The sequence below is a fragment of the Rana temporaria genome, chromosome 5 (assembly GCF_905171775.1).
Source record: "Rana temporaria chromosome 5, aRanTem1.1, whole genome shotgun sequence".
NCBI classification, from domain to species: Eukaryota; Metazoa; Chordata; class Amphibia; order Anura; family Ranidae; genus Rana; species Rana temporaria.
In genome coordinates this window covers 371,599,439-371,619,602 of record NC_053493.1, presented here as the reverse complement: position 1 = coordinate 371,619,602, position 20,164 = coordinate 371,599,439, and the positions used below count along the sequence as shown (strand labels likewise).

The following is a 20,164-nucleotide window of genomic DNA, read 5'->3' as shown; positions in this document are numbered from 1 at the left end:
TGTATATCAAGGCAAAATTTATTAAAACATTTTGCTTGTCTTGCAAAACGCTCTCAAACCAAGTTACTCTCAAACCAAGTTTTTACTGTATTTCCTTTCTTTTGTTGATGGAGCAAAAGTTTAGTCACTTTACACTAATCATGCATACAATCCATAATATGAATGGGCCGATGTCTTGCCGTGGATACGAGGGATTCTTCTCAGATAGTTGCAATAGCAGAGCTTTTCCGTTTTTACACCCGGCATCATAAACTTTGATGTTTAATCTAGACATTGAGTGCTTAAGGTTTTCATTAGGTAGGTGTGCCGGCAGGTTTAACTGTTCGGTTCATTTTTACAGCCTGTTAATGCAGATCCCTTGAAACAGAGAGTGAAAGAATAACAGAGCGCATTGTATTTCCAGTAATCCTTTCTGAGCTGGCTGTTTAAAAATTCAGTAGCCCTAAGGCAGACAAGCAATGTGTTGTAGCAGCTCACACCTGAGCAATCCCCACATGTAATAAACCCAGTCTACCTCTTATTCCATTCCACATCGGATCCCTCGAAAGGTGACTTTCCTCCTGAGGTCAGCCACGTCCGTCTTCCCTACTATCAGAAGTTGGAGGAATAAAATTTCTCAAATTTAAAGTACAAATGCTGTTTGCGTATATTTGTAAGATTGGCAAAAACGTGTGCTTTGTCAAGTAGCAGTCCGAGGTCTGTGTGCACCACCATTACCAACTGCCATCCTACAGCATTAGAGCATGAGCCATGTCTCTTTTCTCCATCACGAGGATACCATCATTGGCTCGTTGGGAGATGTACCTCCTAAAAATGGAATACGTGTTCAGAGAGCATAGAGTTTAGTAGTAAACAATGTTGTGAAAGGGGAGGGCAGGAGAGATTGAGGTTGTCCTCACATTGCCTAAATAAATTATTAAAGGCAAGCCATATTAGATTTGATTCAGTTCATTATCTATTTTTAACTGCTTTTTTATCTTTTTTTTTTTTTTTTTTCCCCCCCAACTGTTTTTCACAAATAAACATTTTAATACAACACAGGATTCATACGGCATGTTAGAAGCTGTTTGCCTTCAGGCTGTCTGTCCCTTTTTTTTTTTTTTTTTTTTTTTCTTTCCCGACTTTTCTTTTTTTTCTCCCCCCCCCCCCTCTGTTTTCTCTGTAACCCTTTTCCCTTCTTTTCTTTTTTCCCTTTTTCTTTTCCCTTCCCCCTTTCCCTTTATCCCTTCTTTTCCTTCTCTCTTTATCCCTTCTGTTTCCTTCTCTCTTTATCCCTTCTGTTTCCTTCTCTCTTTATCCCTTCTGTTTCCTTCTCTCTTTATCCCTTCTGTTTCCTTCTCTCTTTATCCCTTCTGTTTCCTTCTCTCTTTATCCCTTCTGTTTCCTTCTCTTTATCCCTTCTGTTTCCTTCTCTCTTTTTCCCTTTTCCTTCTCTCTTTATCCCTTCTTTTCCTTCTCTCTTTTTCCCTTTTTCCCTTTTCCTTCACAGAGGGTGAACTGCCTGGGGGGAGACGCAATACTGGAATTGCGCCGGTCCCCGCATTGCATATGTGTGTGAACCCAGGCTGAGCCTGCATGACCCTTGACTCTCTGTCTGGGCAGTGCTGATTGGCACTGTGCTGATCGCATGCACTCTCCCAAGAAAACTGAGCATGTGCAGAGTGACACCAAGGCTCTGTCTTATCATAAGGATGAAGACTGGATCAAACAGCTTTTTTACACAATGTTGAGGATTAACCCCTTAGGTTCCACAGGGAGTATAACAAGAATGCTTTATTGCTTTTCTGATTTTACTGTTGCGGGTTTAGTAACACTTTAACTACTTGTGTATGGAAACATTTGGCTTGACTTGGATCTGGGTGTCTGGAAAGTACTCCTATGGGGATTGTCCGTGTATATGTATTTTTATTTCTTCATTGATTTGGACATCTGGTGTGAATTACAGTCCACATTTTTCCGGTGTCCTCACAGTGACCTTCTTTTTTTTTTTTTTTGTCTGGCTGACATTGCACAATCTGCCGCTTACACAAATTGTTGTCCAATCTGTGCATTGTGTATGATCTGTGTGCATTGTGTATGATCTGTGTGCATTGTGTACGACCTGTGTGTGCATTGTGTACGACCTGTGTGTGCATTGTGTACGACCTGTGTGCATTGTGTGCAGCATTGTGTATGATCTGTGTGCATTGCTCCCATCTACCTCTCCAGTGTGATCTGGAATTCTGCAGAACTCGTTCATCAATGTTCTTCAGCACCCTGTCTCCTGGCCCCGATCCTTATACGGCCTCAAGTTAATCTGGAGCGCGGCCCTCCTTTCACACGTGTGCGTCTCTGCGAGAAATCAATAAATAAATATCTGCAGGAACATGTCAGAAGCTGGCTGCTTCTCCCTACACATCCCAGAAGATGGATGCCTTGCTATTAAAGGGGAGCTATGAAATACATTAGGCACCGGCATGCACTTGGGTCTGCATTTGTACAGAAATGAAAAGATTCACACGACCGTTTTTCATGTCATGGGGAAAAAAACTAAGTTTTTCTCGACGTGATTCCTCTCAAGCCTGCCTTGTATACACACGATCGTGATAAAAAATGCTCGAGCAAAGCGCGGTGAAGTACAACACGTACGACGGGACTATAAAGGGGAAGTTCCATTCGAATGGCGCCACCCTTTGGGTTGATTATGCTAATTTCCAATCTCATAACTTGCTTCTGAGCTTGTGTGTTTCCCCCCCCCCCCCCCCCCCCCCCGTTGTTAAACCGTACACACGACCGTTTTTCACGAGAAAAAATAGAGCATGTTCTAAATTTTTAATAGCTATTTTTCTCCTTTTCTCTTTAAATGCTCTGGAGACTACACACAACCGTTTTTAACGACCAATTAAAAAAAATGCATTTTTCTAGTCTTAAAAAACGGTCGTGTGGACGCGGCATAAGCATTTTCTTCCCTATCGCATCTGAGCAGCCCATGTGACTCTAGGGTCACACATGTGGGTACGCAGTGGTAAATGATGGCCCACTTCCTCCTCCATGCCCACGAAACAGCAAGATACAATGGGGGCGGGATATTACATGTAGATTAGTGGAGACTTTACCTCCCTGGTATTCTAAGACACAGGCTGGAGAGGTGTGACAAAGCCTGAGACTGGCAGAAACCCACCCACACCATGTTATTGCTGAAAAATAATAAAGGTTTCATTATTTAAAAAATGATATACAAACATTTATTTTTCCTTTTTAATTTTGAACATGTGACCAGCAGCAGAGGACTATAAGCTCCTCCTGCCACGTTTTCCCTGCAGACTGGCTGGGAAAGATCTTGGTCATGTGACAGCTGTATATCGATTAGAACGAAAGGTACTTGTGTGTGTTTTAGTATCACTTTAAAGGATCACTAAAGGATTTTTTTTTTTTTAGCTAAATAGCTTCCTTTACCTTACTGCAGTACTGGTTTCATGTTCTCATTGTTCGTTTTTGCTTTGAAGTAGCTGTAATTCTGCTCTGATCTCCACACTTCCTGGTTGCCTGTTTCCTTATAACGACCGTACTGGGAGCTTTTCACGGTGGTCTAAGCTGTCATTACTGTGTGTCTAAAACTTAACAGAACCAATCAGATTCATTTTAAAAACAAAACACTGCCCTGGATTTGTTTGTTTTTGTTCTGTGTGTCTCTCTAGTTCACAGGAACATGAAACCAGTTTAAAAGTGAAACTAACCTGCAGGCACATTATATGATTGATTTTTATCTATTTGTAATCATTTTTAAAAGGAATCAGTTAACTTTTATGTCTCTATACCCTGTAAACAGTCATTTCAGCAAAAAAAAAAAATGTTTTCCTTTAGTGACCTTTTAACCACTTTCCCACCGGAACATTTGTCAGCCTTAAGACCAGAGGTGTTTTTACAATTTTCCACTGCGCTGCTTTAACTGGTAATTGCGCGGCCATACAATGTTGTACCCAAACAAAATTTGCGTCCTTTTTTTCCCACAAATAGAGCTTTCTTTTGATGGTATTTGATTGCCTCTGCGATTTTTAATGTTTGCGATATAAACGGAAAAAGAGCGAAAATTTTGAGAAAAAATGATATTTTCTACTTTTTGTTATAAGAAAAATCGAACAAACTCAATTTTAGTCATACATTTTGGCCAAAATGTATTCAGCCACATGTCTTTAGTAAAAAAAAATGCCAATAAGCGTATATTTATTGGTTTGCGCAAAAGTTATAGCATCTACAAACTAGGGTACATTTTCTGGAATTTACACAGCTTTTATTTTATGACTGCCTATCTCAATTCTTGAGGTGCTAAAATAGCAGGGAAGTACAAAACCCCCCCAAATGACCCCATTTTGGAAAGTAGACACCCCAAGGAACCTGCTGAAAGGCATGTTGAGTCCATTGAATATTTTTTTTTTTGTAACAAGTGATTGAATAATGACAAAAAAAAAAAAAAAAAAAAGAAATTACAAAAAGTTGTCACTAAATGATATATTGCTCACACATGCCATAGTTATATGTGGAATTGCACCCCAAAATACATTCTCCTGCTTCTCCTGAGTACGGGGATACCACATGTGTGAGACTTTTTGGGAGCCCAACCACGTACGGGGCCCCGAAAATCAAGCACCGCCTTCAGGATTTCTAAGGGCGCAAATTTTTGATTTCACTTCTCACTACCTAAGACAGTTTTGAAGGCCATAAAATGCCCAAATAGCACAAAATCCCCCCAAATGACCCCATTTTGGAAAGTAGACACCCCAAGGAATCTGCTGAGGGGCATATTGAGCCCACTGAATATTTTTTTTTTTTGTACCAAGTGATTGAATAATGACAAAAAAAAAAAAAGAAAAAAGAAATTACAAAAAGTTGTAACTAAATGATATATTGCTCATACATGCCATGGTTATATGTGGAATTGCACCCCAAAATACATTCTGCTGCTTCTCCTGAGTACGGGGATACCACATGTGTGGGACTTTTTGCGAGTCTAGCCGCGTACGGGACCCCGAAAACCAAGCATCGCCTTCAGGATTTCTAATGGCGCAATTTTTTTATTTCACTCCTCACTACCTATCACAGTTTTGAAGGCCATAAAATGCCCAAATAGCACAAACCCCCCCCAAATGACCCCATTTTGGAAAGTAGACACCCCAGGCTATTTGCTGAGAGGCATGTTGAGTCCATGGAATATTTAATATTTTGCCACAAGTTGCGGGAATATGACAATTTTTTTTTTTTTTTGCACAAAGTTGTCACTAAATGATATATTGCTCACACATGCCATGGGCATATGTGGAATTACACCCCAAAATACATTCTGCAGCTTCTCCTGAGTACTAGGATACCACATGTGTGGGACTTTTTGGGAGCCTAGCCGCGTACGGGACCCCGAAAACCAAGCACGGCCTTCAGGATTTCTAAGGGCATACATTTTTGATTTCACTCCTCACTACCGATCACTACCTATCACAGTATTGAAGGCCATAAAAGGCCAAGATGGCACACAACCCCCCCAAATGACCCCATTTTGGAAAGTAGACACCCCAAGCTATTTTCTGAGAGGCATTTTGAGTTCATGGAATATTTTATATCTTGCCACCAGTTGCTGGAATATGACAAACTTTTTTTTTTTTTTTTTTTTTTTGCACAAAGTTGTCACTAAATGATATATTGCTCACACATGCCATGGTTATATGTGGAATTGCACCCCAAAATACATTCTGCTGCTTCTCCTGAGTACGGGGATACCACATGTGTGGGACTTTTCGGGAGCCTAGCCGCGTACGGGGCCCCGAAAACCAAGCACCGCCTTCAGGATTTCTAAGGGCGCAAATTTTTGATTTCACTCCTCGCTGCCTATCACAGTTTCGGAGGCCATGGAATTCCCAGATGGCACACAACCCCCCCAAATGACCCCATTTTGGAAAGTAGACACCCCAAGCTATTTGCTGAGAGGCATGGTGAGTATTTTACAGCGCTCATTTATTTTTGAAAATGAAGAAAGATATATATATATTTTTTTTTTTTTTTCTTTTTTCAATTTTCAAATCTTTGTGACAAAAAGCAAGATCTGCAAAATACTCAACATACCTCTCAGCAAATAGCTTGGGGTGTCTACTTTCCAAAATGGGGTCATTTGGGGGGGTTTTGTGCCATCTGGGCATTCCATGGCCTCCGAAACTGTGATAGGTAGTGAGGAGTGAAATCAAAAATTTACACCCTTAGAAAGCCTGAAGGTGGTGATTGGTTTTTGGGGTCCCGTACGCGGCTAGGCTCCCAAAAAGTCTCACACATGTGGTATCCCCGTACTCAGGAGAAGCAGCAGAATGTATTTTGGGGTGTAATTCCACATATGCCCATGGCATGTTTGAGCAATATATCATTTAGTGACAACTTTGTGCAAAAAAAATAAAATAAAATAATAATAATTCTCTTTCCTACAACTTGTGTCAAAATATAAAATATTCCATGGACTCGAGATGCCTCTCAGCAAATAGCTTGGGGTGTCTACTTTCCAAAATGGGGTCATTTGGGGGGGTTTTGAACTGTCCTGGCATTTTATGAACAACATTTAGAAGCTTATGTCACACATTACCCACTCTTCTAACCACTTGAAGAAAAAGCCCTTTCTGACACTGTTTGTTTACATAAAAACATATTATTTTTTTGCAAGAAAGTTAAGTTGAACCCCCAAACATTATATATTATTTTAAAGCAAAGGCCCTACAGATTAAAATGGTGGGTGTTGCATTTTTTTTTACCACGCAGTATTTGCGCAGCGATTTTTCAAATGCATTTTTTTGGGCAAAAATACATATTTTTTTATTTTAATGCACTAAAACACACTATATTGCCCAAATGTTTGATGAAATAAAAAAGATGATCTTAGGCCGAGTACATAGATACCAAACACGACATGCTTTAAAATTGCGCACAAATGCGCAGTGGCGACAGACTACATACATTTTTAAAAGCCTTTAAAAGCCTCTACGGGTTACCACATTAGATTTACAGAGGAGGTCTACTGCTAAAATTACTGCCCTCGATCTGACCTTCGCGGTGATACCTCACATGCATGGTACAATTGCTGTTTACATATGACGCCAAACCGACGCTTGCGTTCGCCTTTGCGCAAGAGCAGGGGGGGACAGGGGTGCTTTTTTTTATTTATTTTTTTATTATTATTTAATTTGCTTTTTTAATTTTATTTTAAACTGTTCCTTACTTTTTTTTATTATTTTTATAATTTTTATTGCCATCTTAGGGCATGTAAATATCCCCTATGATAGCAATAGTTAGTGACAGGTACTCTTTTTTGAAAAAATTGGGGTCTATTAGACCCTAGATCTCTCCTCTGCCCTTAAAGCATCTGACCACACCAAGATCGGTGTGATAAAATGTTTTCCCACTTTCCCAATGGCGCAATTTATATCCGGGGAGGGGACATACCCTCCCACTGCTTGTAAAAGCAGTTTAGAGGCTAATTAGCCGCTAGGACTGCTTTTACATGAAAGCCGACCGCTGGCTGAAAAGAATGATACCAAGATGATGCCTAAACCCGCAGGCATCATTCTGGTATAACCATTCAAAGTCCAGCAACATACCAGTACGTTGATGGTTCTTGTTGGACATGTATTGTAATCTTTTTTTTTTTTCATGCAGCCTGTTGGCTGAACGAAAAAAAGATTGATCGGTGGGTATGCCCACCATTAGAATACCTCCCTTCATCCACCCACTTCTAATGATGGGCATACATGCACCATTTATATATGCCAAAGCATGGGGGCATCCTCCCGCAAAAAAGTTATGCCGCTCACACACGTATGTACGCCGCATAAAAAGTTATGGCGCATACACACGGTCGGACTTTTCCACGGGCAAGCTTCCGACGGAATTTCGACCGTATGTACGCGGCATTAGGAGCAAAATCGCTCCTCCGCCCCTAATGCCCCCATGCTTCGGCATATATGCTCTTTTTTTAACTGTGGTGGTGAAATCACCTCCCACAGTGTTGGAGTCGCGGCTTTATGTATCGTGGGAGCAAACGCTGTTGCTGTCACGCTAAATAAATCCGCGCTGCAACTGAATGGCGTACCTGCTAAGCAAATGATGGTTAACATTATAACAAAGTAACATTACATTTTAACAGTAAGATCTTACCATACCATACCTGCAAAGCAAATATCAAAAACAAAACAAAACATTTTTTAACGCAACCTGTGCCTAAAAAATATATATGCCGAAGCATGGGGGCATCCTCCCGCAAAAAAAGTTATGCCGCGTACACACGGTCGAACTTTTCCACGGGCAAGCCTCCGTCGGAATTTCGACCGTATGTACGCGGCATTAGGAGCAAAATCGCTCCTCCGCCCCTAATGCCCCCATGCTTCGGCATATATGCTCTTTTTTTAACTGTGGTGGTGAAATCACCTCCTACAGCGTTGGAGTCGCGGCTTTATATATCGTGGGAGCAAACGCTGTTGCTGTCACGCTAAATAAATCCGCGATGCAACTGAATAGCGTACCTGCTAAGCAAATGATGGTTAACAATAAAACAAACATTACAGTATAACATACCATACCTGCAAAGCAAATACAATAAAACATTGTAAAAATAGAGAGAATAGATATAGAACAATAGTGAGTGGACAGTAGAGAGTGAACATAAGAGAACAATAAAGAGAGGAGAAAAATACAACCACAACTATTTTTGGATTTTTTATTTTATATTTTTTTTGTGTTTTTGTGTGTTTTTTTATTTTTTTTCTACTTTTTTTCACTTTTATGAAAACTATAAACTGAACGTTGCAGATTATGGTCTCTCAAAATGTGATGGCCATCACATATTCCGAGACCCTGTGTTGGTGTGCCTAGGACTGTGTGGTGCTGTACCCTACGCTAAAACTCAATTAGTGTGTGGTAGCGTTTGAAACATACACCAATGCAGAGACCAGGTTGGTCAGGACAGTCGGGACAATAAAAGCGGGTGTCACGCCTAAATCCGAGTTTGCTGCAGACACGACATCTTTTTTGGCGGGTTCTTTGGGTAGGGGTACCAGCGAGGACAAAAGGAAAATGCCTCTCATACAGCCGGCTCACTGCATTTGCGTTGGGAAGGTGGGGCACAGCACCTTCTGGAAACAGAAGGGCTTCGACGATCTCTTCCTGGAATTTTAGGAAGGATCCAGTCCGTCCTGAAGCTCTGTATAGCACATGAGCGTTCAGCAAAGCCAATTGAAACAAATACACTGATACTTTTTTGTACCAGCGTTTGGACCTCCGGGCAATTAGGTACGGCGCCAACAACTGGTCATTGAGGTCCACCCCTCCCATGTTAAGGTTGTACTCGTGGATACAGAGGGGTTTCTTCACAACACCAGTCGCCGTAGGAATTTGGACTGCCGTGTCTGCGTGAAGCGTGGACAGAACGAAAACATTCCGTGAATCCCTCCACTTCACTGCTAACAAATTATTACACCGTAAGCAGGCTCTCTCCCCCCGACTAAGACGGGATTCTACAAGCCGTTGGGGGATGCCCCGGCGATTAGGTCGCACGGTGCCACATGCGCCAATTCCATAATCAAAAAGGTGACTAAAAAGTGGCACGCTTGTGTAATAATTGTCCACGTACAAGTGGTACCCCTTTCCGAATAAGGGTGACACCAATTCCCACACTATCCTACCAGCGCTCCCTATGTAATCAGGGCAATTCTCCGGCTCTACGTGACTGTCTTTTCCCTCGTAAACCATAAAGCTAGATGTATAGCCTGTTGCCCTGTCACAGAGCTTATACAACTTGACCCCGTATCTGGCACGCTTGCTGGGAAGGTATTGTTTGAATGACAAGCGGCCAGAAAACTTAATCAGGGACTCATCAACGCAGACAACTTGTTGGGGATTATACAAGGCTGCAAACCGTTCGTTGAAGTGGTTTACGAGGGGCCGAATTTTGTAGAGCCGATCGAATTCAGGGTCTCCCCGAGGACGACAGAGTTCATTGTCACTAAAATGCATGAACCGCAAGATCTGCTCGTATCGTGTCCTGGCCATGGAGGCAGAGAAAATGGGCATATGGTGAACTGGGTGCGTGGACCAATATAACCGCAGCTCACTCTTTTTAGTAATGCCCATATTGAGGGAAAGGCCCAGAAAGATCTTAAATTCGGAAACCGTAATTGGCTTCCAATCTCTGGCAAGGGACAGCTGGGGATTAGCGGCGAAGAATTGACCAGCGTACAAATTGCTTTGGTCCACAATAGATCTATAGAGATCTTCGGTGAAATACAGCGAATAAAAATCCAGTGACGTAAAATCAACTGTATTCACCTGAATTCCGGGTTGGCCAGTGAATGGGGGAAGTACGGGTGCTGCAGAAGTGGTGGGTACCCAATCAGGATTGGCGAATGCAGCAGGAAGGACACTATGGGGACGGGCCTGTCTTTGTCGTCTTCTTCTTCTTGGTGGCAGCGGGACACTACTAGTGCTTGCCACCTCTCCAGCTTGAACTGCACTTATGGGACTCGCCACGTCACCAAGTGTTACTGCAGTGCTGGATATATGACCAGGATGTACTAGGCCGCTGGTGCTTGCCAGTTCACCAGAAGGAATAGCGGCGCTAGTACTTCTCTCCTCCATACGAGAGCCCTGCGGTTCTTGCACCTCAGCGACAGCAGAAGATCGGGGTCTGGTACGCCTGACCCTAGCAGGGACCACTCCGTCGTCAGAGCTATCTGTCAGGGAGCCACTGTCGTCTACAGGATCGTATTCTGAGCAAGAATTTGACAGATGCGTGACCTCCTCATCACTATCTGACAGGCTCATAAACAAGTAGGCCTCTTCATCACTGTACCATCGATTTGCCATTTTGGGCTCTAAATTTAGGGGTACAGTGGTGAGATTCACAGGCAAAAAAGCACCTGACCTGTTAGCGACTGAGTCAAGCGCTACCAAAAAAACTGTTAGCGATCGCAGAGATCAGGCCTGACTCTGCGAACGCTGCAGTTATGTGTTTTTGTGTTTTGTGTCAGTGATCGATCGATCGATACTGCACTTCGGTGGGTTGGGCTGGGCGAAGGGGCTAAACGCAGGTGCTAGCAGGTATCTGGGCTGATCCCGCTAACAATGCGTTTTTGGGAACCCTAAACTGCAGGGGACGCTAGTATAGATCTGATCAGATCAGGTATCGATCCGATCAGATACTATACCACTAAAGGGAGGCGTATGGTGCGTGCGTGGGTGTTAGCGCTACTGGCACTAATCTGACGCTGCCTGGGGCGACGCAGACCCTATCTGGCGCTAAAACCAAACTTTTATCACACGCCGGGCGATCAGGGGGTTAAAACTTTATTTCAAAAAATATGGCGGGTGCCCTGATGCTATAGAAAATAAACAAACTAAACTGCGTCACCTGTGACACTTATACTGTGATCACTGGTGACAGGGGGTAATGAAGGGGTTAAACCTTTATTGGGGGGGGTTAGGGGGGGTCCCTAGACTTTTTATGGCCTAAGACTGATTACCTAAACACTTATTTTTGTCACTAATGACACTAGTACAGCGATCAAAAAAAAATCTGATTGCTGTACTGGGTGACACAGTGACAGGCAGTGAATGGGTTAATTTGGGGGGTGATCAGGGGGTGATCAGGGGGTTAAATGTGTGCCTATGTGACCTGGTGTTAGAGTAGTGTTGTGCAACTCACGTTTCAGATGCTCTCTCCCTCTCGGTCTGGAACGGAAAGACCGACAAGAGGGAGAGAGCATGACTTCCCCTGCCAATGTTTACAAAACATTGCCAGGGGAAGACAACCATTGGTGGAGGTGATCACCAGGTCCAGGCCAGATTTTATTGGCCTGGACCTGGTGATTGATCAGTTCTGAAACGAATCTGATCATCGGGAACGGCGGGGGGGCGCGCGCGCGCGCCCCCTCGCCGTTCACGCGCAGGACGTATAGCTACGGGCTCTCGCCTGGGAGAGCCGACCTGCCGCCGTATTATGACGGTGCGCGGTCGGCAAGTAGTTAAGTCTGTGTATACCCCAGCAATGAACTTCTCTTATTTGGCCCCTCTTGGTCTGCATAATACCATTGAACGTGGTTTGTTATATCTGTTCTATTAGTAGGAAGGGGGATACCCATTGATCCTTTTTCGAGAATTCAAATCTGTCCTGCATCCTCAGCCTGTTCTATGACAAGAACTCAATCTTCCTGCTCATCTTCCATCCTACAGCCACCTACCACTACCTCAAGCCCTTGTTGAAGAGAGGGAGTAACCATGTAGTTTGTGAGAAGTCAGCTGGTCAGGGCTGGCACCATTTGGTTCTGCAAGGGCAGTGTATTGTCCATTCACAACAGGACATTAGGAGCTGAGTGCATTTCTACCATCATCAGCAGCGATTTTTCTGCATTTGTATGGTCTTTAACCACTTCCTAACTAGGGGTGTGCATCTTCACTGGTCCCTCAATTCGATTACATTTATCTTGTCAACGATTTGATTCTGTGATGCATCACGATTAATGCCCATGGTTATTATCCAAAAATTCAAGCAGTCAGAAGAACTCCCCATTTTTTTTCTTTCAGTTGTTGCACAATATCCTGTTTGCGGAGGGCAATTCTCATAACCATCCCAAAAAGAGAGCTACAAAGTTGGGCACTTTTAGTTCATTACAGAGCTTTACTTGCCTTTTTACGAGCTGTAAAATTGTGGAATAGACCGACTCTCTCATAAACTAGTCCTGGGCCGCGCGGTAGATTTTATGTTTTAACAAAGACCTGAAATGCATTCTTGTCCTAAATGCACAAAATATAAGTGATAGGTGATGGTGACAGAGGTGGGGTTATTGGGCAGAGGAGTGGTGGTGGGAGGGATGGGATCAGGCAAAGGGATGGTGGTGGGGGGGGATGGGATCAGGCAGAGGGATGGGGGGAAGTGGGATTAGGCAAAGAAATGGTGGTGGGGGATGGGATCAGGCAGTGGGGTGGGATTAGGCAAAGGGATGGTGGTGGGATCAGGCAGAGGGATGGGGGGAGGTGGGATCAGGCAGAGGGATGGGATCAGGCTGAGGGTGGTGGGAGGGATGGGATCAGGCAAAGGGGTGGTAGGAGGGATGGGATCAGGCAGATGGGTGGTGGAAGGAATGGGATCAGGCAGAGGGATGGTGGTGGGGGGGGCTGTGTGTATCAGGCAGAGGGATGTCAAATGTCGCTTCCGGCTTTAGGGACTTGGGGATCTCGCATAAAAGAGGCCCTGTCATGCTTTTTTTCTATTTTTCTATAACAAGGGATGTTTACTTTCCTTGTAATAGGAAAAAAGTAACCCAACATTTTTTTTAAAGGGAAAGTATAAAAAGTAAAATAAATGAGAAAAAAAAGCACCTGTCCCTCGGAAACTCGCATGCAGAAGCGAACGCATATGTAAACGTGGGGTATTGCTGCGATCGTTAGAGCAAGATAAATAATTCTAGCACTAGACCTTCTCTGTAACGCTAAACTGGAAACATGTTGACATTTTTAAATATCGCCTTTGGAGGATTTTTAAGTGCCAAAGTTTGTTGCCATTCGCGTGCGCTTTTTTTTTTTTTTTTTTCTAAATAATTGAGTTTGTAAGATCGCTGTGCATATACGGTGTGACCTAATGTATTGCAACGATCTCCATTTTATTCTCTAGGGTGTCTGCTAAAAAATATATATATATATATATATATGTTTGGGGTTTCTAAGTAATTTTCTAGCACAATATATATATTTATATACTCCGAAATAGGCGAGGTCCTTAAGTGGTTTAAGAATATTCACAAAATGATTGAAATATGTAGACTTTAGGCAGTGATGGAAGCATGTATACAAGAACTACCATCGCTGATTTAGAACGATGTATGAGTTTGGAAGATCTTTGCATTGTATTGAGGAATATTTTTATATATCTATATATTATTATATTATTATTTTTCTTTCTTTTTAGAAAATGACGTCTATGGTGAGCACTCTGAAAATGCTCATCTTTCAGGACTCCCAGTCGGTAAGTCTTTTTTTGTTTTTTATTTTTGTAATTTTTATATATATATACACACACACACTACCATTTAAGTACTGTCAATTTAAAGTGTTCCACTTTAACTTTAACTTTTACATTTTTTTCTGTAAAGTTCATTCTAAAGCTAAAATCCCTGCATCTATAGACGCCTACATTCAAACACTAACCGATCTAGCCCTGTAAAGAAAAAAATCTGTGTGTATGTATGTATGTATGTATGTATATATATATATATATATATATATATATATATATATATATACAGGCCTGGATTTACTTCCTTTGCCGCCCCAAGGCCGGGTCCTTCAATGCCGCCCCCGCCTGCGCAGTACAGGAGGGACATTATCCGCTGGGGGACTTTTTCGGCAGGACACTGAGAAGCGGGAGGGGGTGCTGCTGCCGAATATGACATTGAGAACCATCTCACCTCCTCTTCCCCGTTTTCTCTCCTATCACCATCCGTGACATGACCTGGGGGGACTCCCGAAATAAAATTGTCCTCTCCTCTCAGCTGCAATGCCGCCCCTGCACCCACTGCCGCCCCGATGCCTGGCCTTGTTGGCCTTGTCTGGAATCCGGCCCTGTGTGTATATGTGTGTATATATATATATATATATATATATATATATATATATATATATATATATATATATATATATATATATATACACACCTTTTCTGCGATCCGACCCAATCTCCCAGTGGCGGAAGCTCTGCATAGGACACAGTGAAAAGAATGGGGAGTGACATCGCCTATAGAGTTATTATGGGGCAGTTGTTGGATGAGTCCTCTGCACCCGCCCACGCAGCGAAGCCGCAGTTGACAGCTCAGTGATGGGTCAGATTGTCTGCAGAAAAGCTATGTACAGTGGAACCTTGGATTACGAGCATAATCCGTTCCAAGAGAATACTAGAAATCCAAAGCACTTGCATATCCAAACTAGGATAATTCGTTCTGCATTGACTTCTATTGTATGCAGTACCGCATGTGGCCAGAGGTGGCGGGGCGGGCACCAGAGAGACTCCGAAATACTCTGAGACCGCTCGGATGCACTTGGAAATTGAGTATTTCCAAGCGGCTCCAAGAGTCACCTGCACCTCTGGCCAAATGCAGTACTGCACGCTGCAGAGGATTGACTCCTGCTCGTTTTGCGAGACACCACTCGCAAACCGAGTCAGGGTTTTAAAAAAATAGCCCGAGGTGTTACTGTATACTGATCTTTACAGGGTGAGAGAGGTTATTGTTAGATTGTTGGTGTCTATAGATGCAGGGATTTTAGTTGTATCATGGACTTCCACTTTAACACCATATACAGTGTAATATGGGGAGGTTGCACCACTCCAAGGTGATGCGTGAGATCCCTCACTGCTGTAGTAACCCCGCTGGGTGCCAGCCTTAGTCCGTAGCCAGAATGTGCACAAAGAAAAAACGAGGTGGCGGCACATCCAGCCTAAAAAATATATATATTTCTTTTGGAAATCCATAAAAATCGAGGACATAACACGTACATGCATCTCATGTGGAATTCAGCAAATGCGTTTCACACACCTGTGCTTGGTCATTGCTAAGGACAGGTTTGTGCAGTGCATCCAGGATGGACCAGAGTGATTCTGATTGGTCAGCACCTGCACATTGAATTGCTCTGACCCATCCCTGGAAGCGCTGCAAAGAGAAGATCCCCCCAGACTGCTGGATTGGGGGGGGGGGGGGCTGTACGGCGTTTCACTTTGTTTTTCTGTGAAAAGCATTTAAAAAAAAAAATCAGGTTAACACTTTAACCACTTGCCGTCCAGCGCACAACGATGTACGTCAGCACAATGGCGCGTCTCCTTTAAATCGTGGCATTGTGGGAGCGCATGCGCCACTGACGGGGCGCCCCCCACGTACTCTGTGACCGCAGGACCCACGGACTCTGTCCCCCGGTGGTCCGCGATCATGTCACGGAGAGGCAGAACGGGGAGATGCCTTTGTAAACTAGCCATTTCCATGTTCTGCCTAGTGACCGAACACAGATCTGCTGCTCCCTGTGATCGGGATCAGTGTTGTCACTTGTAGACCAACCCCCACGCAGTTAGAATCACTCCCTAGGACACACTTAACCCCTTCTTCGCCCCCTAGTATTTAACCCCTTCCATGCTGGTGTCATTTACCTAGAAATCAGTGCATTTTTATAGCACTGATCGCTGTATAAATGCCAATGGTCCAAAAATGGCATCAAAAGTGTCCGATGTGTCCGCCACAATATCGCAGTCATGATAAAAATCACAGATCGCCGCCATTACTAGTAAACAATAATAATAAAAATGCCATAAAACTATCCCCTATTTTGTAGATGCTATAACTTTTGCGCAAACCAATCAATATACTCTTATTGCGTTATTTTTGGTGAAAAAAAATTAAAATGTAGAAGAATATGTCTGAACTGAGGAAACACATATATATATATATATATAAAATACATTTTGGTTGGATATTTGTTATAGCAAAAAGTAATAAAATTTTGTTTTTTTCCAAATTGTCACTGTGTTTTTGTTTATAGCGCAAAAAATAAAAACCGCAGAGGTGATCACATACCACCCAAAAAAGCTCTATTTGTGGGGGAAAAAGAACGTCCATTTTGTTTGTCGCAAGACCGCGCAATTGTCAGTTAAAGTGACAAAGTGCTGTATATAGCAAAAAATAGCCTGGTCATTGGGCAGCCAAATCCTCCGGGGCTGAAGTGGTTAAGGGGCAAATAGAAAGCTGCTGACAGGTGCAAAACTTTTCTGCGGGCAGCCTGTAGTAGGTGGGGCCTGCTGGGTCCCTCCCACTGCTCTGTTCTCTGCAGAGGTTATGTGGAGCCCAGTGATGATGTCACCACTACTTTTACAAAGTAATATCTGGGATTTTGGTCCAAAAAAAAAAAAAAAGTAGTTTTATATCTTGACTATTTAAATGTTTTTGTGCCCAGAGTTCAGCTTGGTTGCAGAATAATGCCAGTGTCTGATTAGCAAATGCCTTCTTGCTTATACATCATGCAGTCTGTGTGTAAAGGACGGGGACGGATCTGTAAGTGCGATGCCAGCCCGCTGCCCCAGAAAAGAAATGACGATGATGTAAGCTGCCGCCACACATTTGGCTGTGGAGTTTTCTGCCGCATGCAATGCGGGGAAATGAAGCAGCTGAACTCTGAAAATATTCTGAATAGATTAAAGTGACATCTGCCTGCCTCTGAGCAGATCGTCTGCCTAATTTCCCTCCCTATGTAAGCCTTGCATTAGTCGGCATTCACATTCCGCAATTCCATGAAATGAAAATTCTTCCCGGGCTCCGTGGAATGGAAGTGTGGAGGGAAGATGATGGTTACTAATTCAAGTCTTATTTTTATTTTATTTTTCTGCTAAAACATAAAATCTGTCATAGGAAAATGGTTTAACTGACTCATAGATCTGGGCGTTTTACCCTCTTAAAGGGAGCCTGTCATGGGAGAAAAATGGGCTGCCATTGCTAATCCTCCGTATGAAAAAGCTTGTTCCCTGGCTGTTACTATGGGGGTTGATTTACTAAAATTGAAGAACTCAGATTCTGGTGCAGCTGTGCAATGCGGCCAATCGGCTTCTAACTTCAGCTCCTCCATGCAGGAGGTGTCATGGCGCCATCTGCTGGTGATAAAAGTAGTTGTTCCTATACGATAATTAATAGAATATTTTTTCAATTTCATTTTTATAGATATTCTATCAAAAGTACATATATTCACTGCATGCAAACTTGTGTTTATGTGAATATATTCTGGCTAAAGGGTCCATAGCATTTATTAATTTCGTAACTACTTAAGCCCCAGTCTTAAGCCCGCGGATTACTATTGCGGTGTTCTGCGGGTTACTGAAGACTTTGCTTTTCACGCAAGCCTTCCCTGCGTAGCCTCTCTCTTCCACCCTTTCTAACACTCTGTGCTGCTTCTGGTTCCTGGGTCCTCTTTTCCCAGGAACTCTGCTATGCACGTCGGGACCCTTCGGGGTAAGACTGCGCTATATTAAGATAACTCTCAACTCATATGGCTGGCCAAAGACCAGAGCACTTTTTGCGATTCGGCACTGCGTCGTTTTAACTGACAATTGCGCAGTTGTGCTATGTGGCTCTCAAACAAAATGTATGTCCTTTTTTTCCCCCACAAATAGAGCTTTCTTTTGGTGGTATTTGATCACCTCTGCGGATTTTATTTGTTTTGCTATAAACAAAAATAGAGCGACAATTAAAAAAAAAAAAAAAAAATCTATTCTTTTTTTTTTTTTTTACTTTTTGCTATAATACATATCCCCAAAAAAATCTATAGGAAAACTATTTTTTTTCCCTCAGTTTAGGCCGATATGGATTCTTCTACATATTTTTGGTATAAAAAAAATCGCAATAAACGTTTGGTTTGCGCAAAAGTTATAGCGTCTACAAAATAGGGGGTCGTTTTATGGCCTATTTTTATTATTTTTAAATTTTTTTACTAGTAATGGCGGCGATCAGCTATTTTTATCGTGACTGCGACATGGACACATCGGACACCTTTGACGCGATTTTGGGACCCTTGTCACTGATACAGAGATCAGTGCTATAAAAATACACTGATTACTGTAAAAATGACACTGGTAGTGAAGGGGTAAACCAGTAGGGGGCGCTGAAGGGGTTAAGTGTGCCCTAGGGAGTGCTTCTAACTGTAGGGGGGTGGGATATGTGTGACACGACACTGATCTCTGCTCCTGATTACAGGGAGCTGTGATCAGTGTCCTGTCACTAGGAATGGGGAAATGCTTGTTTACATCATCATTCTTCCTCTTTGTGAGACGATCACAGGTATCCCCGCGAACATAGAGTCCGCGGGACCCGCGGTTGGACTCGGAGCTCATGGTGGGCGCGCCCACAATGCCGCATTATTAAGGGGACGTATATATTCGTCGATCTTCCAACAGGAGGCATTGTGTCAACGTATAAATGCGTGTCGTTAAAGGGGTCAAAAAAAAGGTTAAAGTGGTATTTAAACCAAAAATGTAATTCATTGCAGCCTACCAATAATAAGATGTGTCGGCTGCATTCGTTTTTTTTCTTTTCCTGGCCATTCTTCCCTCTGTTTTCACCTAGTGATCTGGCCAGTAACGCACCTCTTGTATTGGAGGGCCCTCACTGGATGCCCCTTTGGCATTGTCAGTCTGGGAGATGGGGAGTGTTAGATGGGCTAGCAGATTTAGATACACCAACAAATTAAAGCCAAGCTTCAATTAACACTTTCTAGGCAGTTGCAGCATCCTTTTAGGAGAAAGATTTTACATACAGTGGTGAAAATAATTATTTGGTCCCCTGCAGATTTTGTAAGTTTACCTACCTACAAAGAAATGAGGGGTCTATAATTTTTATCATAGGTGTATTTTAAATGATAAAGACAGAATATCAACTAAAAATACAAATGTGACCCAGGAGAGCAGTCAGAGAATATCTTCATGTGCTGGACTTGTCTGTCTAATGTGAGTGCAATAGTTGGATTATAAATAAAGCTGTGTTACACTAGGACAGATGGGCGCTCTCTCCTTTCTTGTTTTTGATTGGTTCCTCTGGAGAACTGTACCAGATTTGGCACGCTACAGCTTTAGTAAATCTCCCCCATAGGCTTTTATTGAGGTGCGTTCAGGGGCTTGGGCAAAAAACGCCAAAAGGCCCGAATAATGTCCGTTTAGGAGCAGCTATGCGCATGAGGCCTACATTTTTAAAGACTTCTTTATTTAATTGTTTCCTCTCCTGTAGGCCAAAAAAGGAAAGTGGGGTTAATGCAATTTTTTTTTTCCATCATTTAAAGATGAAATGTATTTAATTTTTGTCTTTATTGTTGCAGCTTGTGCAGGGATTCCTGAACAGATCAGACAGCCAAGTGGAGTCATCACTAGTCCTGGCTGGCCACTAGAATATCCTTCAAGAGTCAACTGCAGTTGGTGCATTCATGCCAACCCTGGCGAGATAATCACCATTAGGTATGTATTGTCTTTACTGACCCTAGAGAGAGACTGATGCCGCGTGAACACGATCATTTTTTTTCGCCATTAAAAAAAAAAAAAAAAGTTTTTCGGCATGTAGAAAAAACTATTAGGTAGATTCAGAGAGATTGGATTAACTTT

At 42.8% G+C, this 20,164-nt stretch overlaps 1 protein-coding gene across 1 annotated transcript in view; it reads left to right on the top strand.

Moving 5' to 3' along the window:
* Positions 1-20,164, top strand: part of LRP12 (LDL receptor related protein 12) — a 72,069-nt gene that overhangs the window by 32,415 nt on the left and 19,490 nt on the right. Inside the window, exons 3-4 of the mRNA XM_040354841.1 lie at positions 13,961-14,017; positions 19,885-20,020. Of these exons, the coding sequence (XP_040210775.1) occupies positions 13,961-14,017; positions 19,885-20,020 (193 nt within the window). The remainder of the gene's footprint in view (positions 1-13,960; positions 14,018-19,884; positions 20,021-20,164) is intronic.